Source organism: Oncorhynchus clarkii, chromosome 16 (assembly GCF_045791955.1).
Source record: "Oncorhynchus clarkii lewisi isolate Uvic-CL-2024 chromosome 16, UVic_Ocla_1.0, whole genome shotgun sequence".
Lineage (NCBI taxonomy): Eukaryota > Metazoa > Chordata > Actinopteri > Salmoniformes > Salmonidae > Oncorhynchus > Oncorhynchus clarkii.
This window is the reverse complement of record NC_092162.1, coordinates 7,073,793-7,085,936: the sequence shown is the minus strand read 5'-3', so window position 1 is coordinate 7,085,936 and position 12,144 is coordinate 7,073,793. Positions and strand designations below refer to the sequence as shown.

Here is a 12,144-nt window from a genome sequence, read left to right as displayed (position 1 = left end):
AAAATCAAATGATAGTCCCACTAAGTCCCAAACCAGACGGGATGGTGTTTCGCTGCAGAATGCTGTGGTAGCCATGCTGGTTATGTGTGCCTTGAATTCTAAATAAATCAAAGACTGTGTCACCAGCAAAGCACCATCACACCACCTCCTCCATGCTTCACGGGGGGAACCACACATGCGGAGATCATCCGTTCACCTACTCTGCGTCTCACAAAGACACGACGGTTGGAACCAAAAATCTCCAATTTGGACTCATCAGACCACTGGTCTAATGTCCATTGCTTGTGTTTCTTGGCCCAAGTCTCTTCTCCTTCTTCTTTGCAGCAATTCAATCATGAAGGCTTGATTCACACAATCTCCTCTGAACAGTTGATGTTGAGATGTGTCTGTTACTTGAACTCTGTGAAGCATTTATTTGGGCTGCAATTTCTGAGGCTGGTAACTCTAATAAACTTATCCTCTGCAGCAGAGGTAACTCTGGGTCTTCCTTTCATGTGGTGGTCCTCATGAGAGCCAGTTTCATCATAGCGCTTGATGGTTTTTCCAACTGCACTTGAAGAAACTTCTCAATTTTCTGTATTGGCTGACCATGTTGCAAAGTAATGATGGACTGTCGTTTCACTTTGCTTATTTGAGCTGTTCTTGCTGTAGTATAGACTTGGTCTTTTACCAAATAGGGCTAGCTTCTGTATACCTCCCTACCTTGTCACAAAACAACTGATTGGCTCAAACGCATTAAAAGGGAAAGAAATTCCACAAATTAACTTTTAACAAGGCACACTTGTTAATTGAAATGCATTCCAGGTGATCTCATAAAGCTGGTTGAGAGAATGCCAAGAGTGTGCAAAGCTGTCATCAAGGCAAAGGATGGCTACTTTGAAGAATCTGAAATATAAAATATATTTTGATTTGTTCAACCCTTTTTTGGTTACTACATGATACCATATGTGTTATTTCATAGTTGTAATGTCTTCATTATTATTATACAATGTAGAAAATTGTAAAAAAAATAAAGGAAAACCCTTGGAATGAGCAGGTGTGTCCAAACCTTTTACCGGTGCTTTATATTATGATGTCATAATGTTTAATTGCTCTTAATCCAGAGGGAAATCATTGATGTATTACCTAAAACAATTTAGCTAGCCTTTCTCACCCCTGCTGTGTGTGTTAACCAACTTTCTGGTCCCCTTTTCCAAGCTGGATCTCCCTTTGGTTCTGGAGGCTGATATCGAGCCCCAGACGAAGAGGCCGGAACTGGTTAGTTCTCAAGCGCAGAGCTTAGCAAGGAAGTATCAGGAGACCAAAGAGCTCCTGCAGCTGCAAGAACTGAAAAAGCGTAATATGCAGGCACAGCTTGGCCTCTCGCTTTCCCACCTCTCCATCAAGGAACTTTACCTTTCCCACCCCCAAACAACAGCCTCTCTGGAAAGCCTGCCTTCTTCAGAGCCGCTCGTCAAAAAAACTGTTAGCTTTTTGATCGAAGATAGTGCAGACAGGATTCAAGAGCTAGAGGACTTGATATCAGGAAAGTCCTTGACTCTGAAGGGACTGGTTAGATTGCTACGATCTCACAGTGAATTCTGCCTGGAGGGTAGTCTGGAAATAGGACAACAGGGTAGTTGGCAGAGGCTTTTGGAGAGCTGGAAGTTTCAACAAGAGGTAGACAACGAGACCATGACGCAGAGCTTGGCCAGGGCGGGCGAAAGCATCCACAGTTACGAATCGTGTCTCCTGGCCATGGAGGACATGCTAGGAAGGGTTCAGAAGGTGGAGAGCCAGAAGACCCCTTACGGACCACTGTGTCAAATCGAAGACCACTCGGAAAGCCACGAGATCGCTGTACAGGCATTGTCCCACAGGGTTGAACTTCTAAAGAGCGAAAACGGAGCGCTGAACCAGCGCTATCAGGAGATAGTGAACCAACTAACTGAGGCAGATAGGGAGATCGACAGGCTCAAAGCTGAGCTGATCAACCTGCAAGGCGGGAAACAGCACCTACTGATCCTAGAAGAGCTGAACGGAGTCAGGGCCAGACTAGCAGAGAGCCAAGCCAATGCTATCGACAGGGAGTTCTATGAGAGAGAGTTGAATGAGAAGTCTGTGAAGCTTCATGAGGCCCCTGTCACCTTGGAGGTGCTAGGAAGCGGCCTGAAGGACAGGGAGAGGAGACTGCAGCTGAAAGAGGCCACTCTCAAAGCTCTGGGATTTCAGATGGCAGAGGAAGGTGCTCCTAAGGAGAAAGGGCAACTCAAAGAGCAGCTGGAGGCAACAGGGGCCAAGCTCTTGGAAAAGGAAGATCTCTGTAGAGAACTTCAAACTCAGAACGTTGAACTTCAAGCTAGAAACCAGGAATCGGAGAGAGTCCAGAGTCTGAAACTTTTAGAGGCAGAGAATGAGATTAGGATGTTGCGAGCAAAGTTGGGGGTAAAGGCAAAGTCGGCTAGGGGAGAAAGAGAAGTGAATGTTAGTGAAGACTTGATGCAGACAGGTAGCAAGGTAGCAGACAAAAGTGTTATAAAGCAAGTAGTAGGTGAGATAAAGATGAAGTCTGAGGCCCTTAGTCGGGTTTTAGAGGTGTTGGTGAAGCTTGATGTTGGTGTGGAGAAAACACTACTTGATCTGAAAAGCTCTTTACATGTCACAGACTGCCTTGGATCCTTTGAAGAAGAGCCAGATGAAGTAAGTCAGAGAGTAATGAAAAGGTTGGTATTAGACGCAGCGTTCTGGAGTGGTCTGTTGAACGCTTTAGAGATTAGCCCATGCGAGACTGAAGGTGAACGTGTATGTAGTTTTGAAATGCGTGTAGTACAACGTACGGTAGCTGAGAAGAGCATGTTGATGTTGATGAACAGGATTTGTCCTCGACCCAAGATGGAAGTCGATAATAAGATGACTGTGATGGCACAGACCATGCAAGCAGACCTTTTGAATTGGTGCAGCTGGCTTGATAACGACACCAACACGCTCATTTTGAAAGATCTAACAGAGGCATTGCAAGAGAAAGTATATTTGTTTAATCTAATTGCCTCCACTATTGAAATGTCCACAAATGACACCCTCATGTCCTTGGTCCTAGCTAGCTTTGATTCCGGCAAAGTTAAGAAACAATGGTCTGAGCACCTTCAAGACGCAGCCACAGAAGCTCACATGGCCTATCTCATCAGCAGGCTGAACATCCAACACGAGAAAGAACTGAAAGAAACACAGGTTGAGAAACTTCAGATTGGCAACTCTGACTGTGCCAGCTGCTTTCTATTGGGAGAACAGAACCGAGAACTCCAATCCAAATTGGCGGATCAACAGAATCCTCTGCAACGCCTTGAAAGCACTATGAGTAAAGATACTAGACCAGTAACACACATTCAGATCGAAGGGGAGCCCATTGACTCCCTGGACAAGGCCATACAGCTGCAAGACATGGTAGCCAAGCACAAGCTGGAGCTGAGGGAGACCAAGGACGTCTACACACAGGTAACAGAAAATCTGCGACAGGAGGTGGCGAAGGTGTCCGAGATATTGCGTCTAGAACGTGAAGAAAACGTGAAGGAGATCGACTCTCTGACTGTCTGCATGGAGAACCTGAAGAAGAAACACGAGACAGAGAGGATCGTCCTACTGGAGAAGCTCCACCATCAGATGGATGTCACCCCAGGAGGAAGCTATCCCACTGGGGCAGAGGATGGGACGATGTCCCCTGAGACCTCCACAAACTCTGCCCTCAAGGAGCGCATCCAGGAGCTGGTGGCCCAGGTCTCGGCCATGACAGAGGAGATGAAGCGGAGGGAGCTCCAGGGTGACGCAGCTAACCTCCGGCTGAAATACGACAAAGACCTGGAGAATCTGAAGGTGGAAGCCTTTCTTTGTCCTTTCTGTTCCTCCGTCCGTGATGCCTTTTCTCCTTGTGCCCCCCCACCCCCCACCCTCCCGACCCACTCCTTACCTCCCTTACCCCCCCCCCCCCTTTCCTCTGTAGCCCTGCTATCCTCACTCTGCTTGCTTTCCTTTGTATATCAGTATCCTCCGGTGTTGCATGGTGACTAATCCACTGTTAGTGCATGTGGTTGTTGATGCTACGTGTGCGCTGAGGAACCTGTTTTGTTTGACAGGAAAAAGGTTAGTTAACCAGAACTTCTACTCCGAAATCCCAACTGGAACATTGTTTATGTGGGAGGCAACCCATCTGCTTAGGGAGACCAACCAGAACCTCTCTTACAGTCCCATGAAAGTCAGGCTGACAAAGAATTCAGGTCATGTTATTTAGTGTCTATCAGCATATTTACACATCCAATGTGAAACGAGCATCCCAGCAGGTATAGTTGTTGATGAAAGGAATTCTTCGGAAGCTACAATTTGATGTGCTTCATTACAGATTCCTTGCTTCAGTAGGCATCGTATGTGTTAGAAGTGTCAATTACAAACGGTTGAAGCCCTTTTTAAAGCTGTCTACCTATGGTTGTCCTCAACAGATACATGATTTAGATAATTGAGTGGACTCGAGGAGGAAGTTTAAATGACCTGCGTTTGAAGGTGCATGGGGCTTACCTCTTTTTGTCTTTTTGATGTGCTTTTGCTTTAACTGACAATAATTAACCTTACCCCCCTTCTGACATGCTGAATGAACTTACAGTGCCTTGCGAAAGTATTCGGCCCCCTTGAACTTTGCGACCTTTTGCCACATTTCAGGCTTCAAACATAAAGATATAAAACTGTATTTTTTTGTGAAGAATCAACAACAAGTGGGACACAATCATGAAGTGGAACGACATTTATTGGATATTTAAAACTTTTTTAACAAATCAAAAACTGAAAAATTGGGCATGCAAAATTATTCAGCCCCCTTAAATTAATACTTTGTAGCGCCACCTTTTGCTGCGATTACAGATGTAAGTCGCTTGGGGTATGTCTCTATTAGTTTTGCACATCGAGAGACTGACATTTTTTCCCATTCCTACTTGCTAAAACAGCTCAAGCTCAGTGAGGTTGGATGGAGAGCATTTGTGAACAGCAGTTTTCAGTTCTTTCCACAGATTCTCGATTGGATTCAGGTCTGGACTTTGACTTGGCCATTCTAACACCTGGATATGTTTATTTTTGAACCATTCCATTGTAGATTTTGCTTTATGTTTTGGATCATTGTCTTGTTGGAAGACAAATCTCCGTCCCAGTCTCAGGTCTTTTGCAGACTCCATCAGGTTTTCTTCCAGAATGGTCCTGTATTTGGCTCCATCCATCTTCCCATCAATTTTAACCATCTCCCCTGTCCCTGCTGAAGAAAAGCAGGCCCAAACCATGATGCTGCCACCACCATGTTTGACAGTGGGGATGGTGTGTTCAGCTGTGTTGCTTTTACGCCAAACATAACGTTTTGCATTGTTGCCAAAAAGTTCAATTTTGGTTTCATCTGACCAGAGCACCTTCTTCCACATGTTTGGTGTGTCTCCCAGGTGGCTTGTGGCAAACTTTAAACAACACTTTTTATGGATATCTTTAAGAAATGGCTTTCTTCTTGCCACTCTTCCATAAAGGCCAGATTTGTGCAATATACGACTGATTGTTGTCCTATGGACAGAGTCTCCCACCTCAGCTGTAGATCTCTGCAGTTCATCCAGAGTGATCATGGGCCTCTTGGCTGCATCTCTGATCAGTCTTCTCCTTGTATGAGCTGAAAGTTTAGAGGGACGGCCAGGTCTTGGTAGATTTGCAGTGGTCTGATACTCCTTCCATTTCAATATTATCGTTTGCACAGTGCTCCTTGGGATGTTTAAAGCTTGGGAAATCTTTTTGTATCCAAATCCGGCTTTAAACTTCTTCACAACAGTATCTCGGACCTGCCTGGTGTGTTCCTTGTTCTTCCTGATGCTCTCTGCGCTTTTAACGGACCTCTGAGACTATCACAGTGCAGTTGCATTTATACGGAGACTTGATTACACACAGGTGGATTGTATTTATCATCATTAGTCATTTAGGTCAACATTGGATCATTCAGAGATCCTCACTGAACTTCTGGAGAGAGTTTGCTGCACTGAAAGTAAAGGGGCTGAATAATTTTGCACGCCCAATTTTTCAGTTTTTGATTTGTTAAAAAAGTTTGAAATATCCAATAAATGTCGTTCCACTTCATGATTGTGACCCACTTGTTGTTGATTCTTCACAAAAAAATACAGTTTTATATCTTTATGTTTGAAGCCTGAAATGTGGCAAAAGGTCGCAAAGTTCAAGGGGGCCGAATACTTTCGCAAGGCACTGTATAATAATTGACAGGCTATCAAAACATTGCAGAATGCTTGAAGCGTAGACATATTTGCAATGCAGGTGCTTCTACACCTGCATTGCTTGCTGTTTGGGGTTTAAGGCTGGGTTTCTGTACAGCACTTTGTGGCGTCAGCTGACGTAAGAAGGGCTTTGTAAATATATTTGATTGATATTTACTTCCTTGGAAATGTCATTCTTTTAAAGGAAGAAATGCAAAACAAGATCTAATCGCAGCTATAAAAAATAAAGTATATTAACCACATTCCACCATGATCATATACCTAAAATCTTTGGTACTGTATGTAAACATATAGTTACCCAGGTGTTTTTATACATCATAGATCCTGTCTTATTATTATTTATTTAGACTACATAGAATTCAAGTTAAAAAACAAAAAACTTTTATCCATTGTCATGGTCTCTACATTACGTTGTAGACGTTTATAAGAATTACACAGGTCATTTATAATCAGGCTCCAGCTTTATATGAGCTGTTGTTGTTTTCTGCGTGTTTTTATTAGGCCTGAATAGTGACTGTTTCTAAGCAGATGACATGGGTTCTTCTACTCAGGTTTAGAACACAGCTTGGGGACACAGCTTGGGAGCACAGCGTGGGGACACAGCTTGGGAACACAGCTGACATGAGTTGACCTGCGCTACACCATGTCTTTTGTTGTTACTGCTGGTGTTGTAATCTTTGTATTGTTGTTGTGTATGGAGACGGACAGGTGGTAGCATTTTTGTGGTCCTCTTAACAGTAATAACATTGTAAAATCAGTAATAACGTTTTAGCAGTTCCCTTCCTGGTCCTCGAGGACAGGTTTCATCCCTGGAACACAGTCCCTCCAGTCAGCCATACTTTATTGACATGTAGTTGTATACTATACACCAGCCACTCCCCTAAACAGGAAATGGCCCCCACGAACGCACTTAGGACACACACACTAAACAAAGGGCAGGTGTTGCTTGCTGTGATGTCACAGTAGGAAGTGCCCCTAAATACCCAGCCAGTGGGCGTGGGGGTTGGCTCAGTCTCAAAGGTTGTTCCCTCCTGGGCCAGTTTCCTGAGCGCTGGGGACTTATCCCTGTGAAAATACGTTTTAGGAAACGAGAGAGGGAGCATAGGACAGTACTCAGATTAGCAGCACTGAATAGAGGACGGAAGTAACTTTTGGGTCGAGCTGGTCGGAAGACCATTCAAATCCCCTCTTGTGGAAACATGCACTGTAATTATAATAGCATTGTGAGTAACTCTAAAACCGTGTTGATCAGACCCCCTCCTCCCCTCCCCTCCCCAGCCTTCTTGCTCTATACTGCTAAAAGGTGTTGGTGCGAAGCTGCCAATCGTGCCTCATTTGACACAGACAGGCTGGCCCAGAGACAGTACGATGGGGAGACACCAGACTCCACTGTCTGTCCCCACAGAATCAGCCTATTATCCAGTGTTCTACTCGGTCTCATCTTAACCTCCCACATTCCATCAAGACATCCCCAATAGAAACAGAGTGGACTGGACGTCTTTCACACTATAGACGGCTGAACAATATGACACGCTATGACACGAACTCAATTTGTAATGGGTGTTTTATGAGCGAGACGGCCCGGATTTCACTTGGCTTAAAATCTTGGCAGAGGTTGAATACCTTTACTGTTGCAGGGATAATTAGGCTACACAGAACACGGCCTTCTCAATCACATTGTGTTCTAGCTGCCTTCTTCAACGTATTGTGTATTCTGTACCAGAGGCTTATGTTGTTAATAGCTGAAGTAGCTAGCTTGGTGTTTGTCGTCAGTGATCAGTGAATAGATAGATGGTCAACGGTGGTTTTGGGTCAGGAGTTTTTTGGGCTTTAACTACATCGAGTTTGACCACGAAAAATACCCTATAACTAGGGGCCAGAGGTTTTCCTAATCAAGTCACATGGTCAGGCAGGAAACTCCTGGCCCTAGCTTATGGTTTCGTGTAGATTCACTTTTCACCCATTCCCCTCCATTGATAGGACACCTGTGAGAGGGGCTTTGCTGCCATGGAGGAGTCCCACCAGAGGGTGATTGAAGAACTGCAGAGGAAAAACCAGAGAGCACTGGAGAACCTACACGAGGAAAAGGAGAGGCTGCTAGCCGAGGAGACTGCCGCTACCATAGCCGGTCAGTAGTAATTGCGATAGCGGCTAACGCTAACCCTATCAGCAGCGGCTAACGCTAACCCTATCAGCAGTAGCACCTTGGTAATCATATAGGCCTAGTGTCCCATGCTATCAGTACCATCAGGCTAACATTAAGTATTTTGTTCACTTGTGTACACAAATCCACCATTGTGAGTTATCATGGTCTTTGGGTTCTGCTTTATAAAACAGTGGATTTTCTTTCTAAAACAACATGATTACCTAACGTGGTCCGGGTATGCTTGATGATCTCTCCTAAATAACAACGTTCTTTGTTTTGGTTTCCCCAGCAATCGAGGCGATGAAGAACGCCCACCGGTCGGAGCTGGAGAAGGAGCTGGACAAGGCCCGCAAGTCCAACAGCAACACGGAGAACGCAGACATAGAGGAGATACGCCGGCAACACGAGTAAGTTATGACGAGATGGCACCAACTGACATGTTCGCCGTGTTGCGAGCTCCTAGCCAACTTTGCCGTCTTTTTGTTTATTTTAGTGTTATTTTTTTACTTTATTTGCCCAAAATGTTTCTAGTATTATCTCCTATGTCCGACGAGCACTCCTGGTCATCTAATCGTCGATTACTCGCCACAAATTTGACAGATTCGACCCTTTGTTCAGTTCTCCCAAAGTAGTTTCATTCATTCCAGGAGCCCTACCAAAAAGAGAGCTAGTGTTCTAGTCAGACTAAAGAGAATGGCAAATTACCTAATGCTTCCTAGTATTGTACTAGCAAAATGTACAGTCTCTAGACAATAAGTTACAAGCTCAGAGTGAGGATTTCCTACCAACTGGACCTGAGAGACACATAATTTGCCTCACTGAAACGTGGCTCACGGGCTCCATGCTGGATCCGGCTATCCAGCCTGCTGGGTTTTCCATTATCGCGTAGTCAGAGGAATCTTTCTGGGAAAAGTAAAGGAGAAGGCATTTGCTTCATTATCAACAACTCATGGTGTGACTGTGGTAACTTACAATTCCTCGCAACTTTCTGTTCTCCTGCTGTTGTAAAACCTCCCGATTAAATGCCAACCCCACTATCTCCCAAGATAATGCCCAGTGGTTATAATCACGGCTGTATACCCCCAGCACCGATCCTCCCATGAGGGCCCCCGCTGCTGTAGAAGACTGTGAGCTCTAGATCTCTGCGGCTGACGTCAGTAAGACCTTCAAGCGTGTGAATGCTCGCAAAGGAGCCGGTCCAGACAGTATCCCCGGCTACGTCCTTAAAGTATGTGCAGACCAGCTGGCTGGAGTTTTCACGGACATATTCAACCTCTCCCTGTCCCAGTCTGTGATCCCCACATGCTTCAAGATGTCCAGCATTGTCCCTGTACCCAGGCAAACAAAGGTAACCTGCCTAAATGACTGTCGCCCTTTAGAACTCACTTCTGTCATCATGAAGTGCTTTGAGATGTTGGTCCCAAGATCCAAATCAGCTCCACCTTACCTGACACCCTGGGCCCACTAAAATGTGCAAATGACCCAACATATCCACAGATGACGGAATCGCCCTACACACTGCCCTATCCCACCTGGACCAGAGCAACACCTATGTAAGAAAGATGTTCATCGCCTACAGCTCAGCTTTCAAGACCATAGGCCCCTCCATGTTTGACACTAAGCTCAAGGCCCTGGGTATGAACACCTCCCTCTGCAACTGTACCCCAGGTGGTGAGGGTAGGCAACACAAGTCTGCCACACTGACCCTCAACACGGGGTCCCCCAGGGGTGTGTGCTCAGTCCCCTCCTGTACATCTGCATAGCTATGTACGACTCCAACATCATCATCAGGCGACTGAAGAAATTCAGCATGGGTCCTCAGATCCTCAAGAAGTTCTACCTCTGCACTATCGAGAACATCCAAGACCAGCTGCATCACCGCCTGGTACAGCAACTGCACCGCCCTCAACCGGAAGGCTCTACAAAGGGCGTTATGGACTCCCCAATACGCTCTCTGCCCTCCTATTATATCTACAACAGGCAGTGTTTGAGGAAGGCCTGGAAGATCGTCATGGGCTGCAGTCACCTGAGCCATAGACTGTTTACTCTTACCATCTGGGAAACGGTATCGGAGCATCGGGTCTCGGACCAACAGGCTCCGAGACAGCTTCTACCACCAGGCCATCAGACTGCTGAACAGCTATGTCTCCCTGCACAGACCTAAACCTTAGAGCCTATTGCACCTCAGACTTTGCAATGTAGAAATGATTTGCATGGACTCTCCACACATTCAACCCTTACACCTGCGTTTCCCAAGGGGTGAACGTTTTGGTATTTGCCCTAACAATACACAGCTGATTCAAATAATCAAAACTTGATGATGAGTTGAATCAGCTGTGATTTATTTGAATCAGCTGTGTAGTGCACCCCTTGGGTCTATAACGTGCACCCCTTGGGGTCTATAACCTGCACCCCTTGGGGTCTATAACCTGCACCCCTTGGGGTCTATAACCTGCACCCCTTGGGGTCTATAACCTGCACCCTTTGGGGTCTATAACGTGCACCCCTTGGGGTCTATAACCTGCACCCCTTGGGGTCTATAACCTGCACCCCTTGGGGTCTATAACCTGCACCCCTTGGGGTCTATAACCTGCACCCCTTGGGGTCTATAACCTGCACCCCTTGGGGTCTATAACCTGCACCCCTTGGGGTCTATAACGTGCACCCCTTGGGGTCTATAACGTGCACCCCTTGGGGTCTATAACCTGCACCCCTTGGGGTCTATAACCTGCACCCCTTGGGGTCTATAACCTGCACCCCTTGGGGTCTATAACCTGCACCCCTTGGGGTCTATAACCTGCACCCCTTGGGGTCTATAACCTGCACCCCTTGGGGTCTATAACCTGCACCCCTTGGGGTCTATAACGTGCACCCCTTGGGGTCTATAACGTGCACCCCCTTGGGGTCTATAACGTGCACCCCCTTGGGGTCTATAACGTGCACCCCCTTGCGGTCTATAACGTGCACCCCCTTGCGGTCTATAACGTGCACCCCCTTGGGGTCTATAACGTGCACCCCCTTGGGGTCTATAACGTGCACCCCTTGGGGTCTTTAACCTGCACCCCTTGGGGTCCCGAGGACAGGGTTTGGAAAACGCTGCCTTACACTAACACACACACTCACTCAACGCTGCTGTTCTATCATGTACTATTGATTCTACTGTGCGACCAAGACACAACCACTTTACATTCGTAAATCCAGTCCATTATTACCATGCTGCCTCTTCTATTACTTGTTTTAATTAATGTTCTGTAATGTTGAGGGAACTGTGGTTGTGACTGCACCTTTTACACCTGCTGGAAACTGTGGTTGTGACTGCACCTTTTATTCCTGCTGGAAACTGTGGATGTGACTGCACCTTTTATACCTGCTGGAAACTGAATGTGACTGCACCTTTTACACCTGATGGAAACTGTGGTTGTGACTGCACCTTTTATACCTGCTGGAAACTGAATGTGACTGCACCTTTTATTCCTGCTGGAAACTGTGAATGTGACTGCACCTTTTACACCTGCTGGAAACTGTGGTTGTGACTGCACCTTTTACACCTGATGGAAACTGTGGTTGTGACTGCACCTTTTATACCTGCTGGAAACTGAATGTGACTGCACCTTTTACACCTGATGGAAACTGTGGTTGTGACTGCACCTTTTATACCTGCTGGAAACTGTGGATGTGACTGCACCTTTTATACCTGCTGGAAACTGAATGTGACTGCACCTTTTA

The 12,144-nt window shown here is 46.0% G+C and overlaps 1 protein-coding gene across 2 annotated transcripts in view; it reads left to right on the top strand.

Annotated features, from left to right (window-relative positions):
• LOC139367909 (myosin phosphatase Rho-interacting protein-like) overlaps positions 1-12,144 on the top strand; it is a 79,800-nt gene that overhangs the window by 61,537 nt on the left and 6,119 nt on the right. The window contains exons 14-16 of one of the 2 annotated variants that reach the window (XM_071106288.1): positions 1,198-3,846; positions 8,253-8,400; positions 8,708-8,825. In XM_071106288.1, the coding sequence (XP_070962389.1) occupies positions 1,198-3,846; positions 8,253-8,400; positions 8,708-8,825 (2,915 nt within the window). The remainder of the gene's footprint in view (positions 1-1,197; positions 3,847-8,252; positions 8,401-8,707; positions 8,826-12,144) is intronic. The other variant, XM_071106289.1, reaches the window with a different exon arrangement.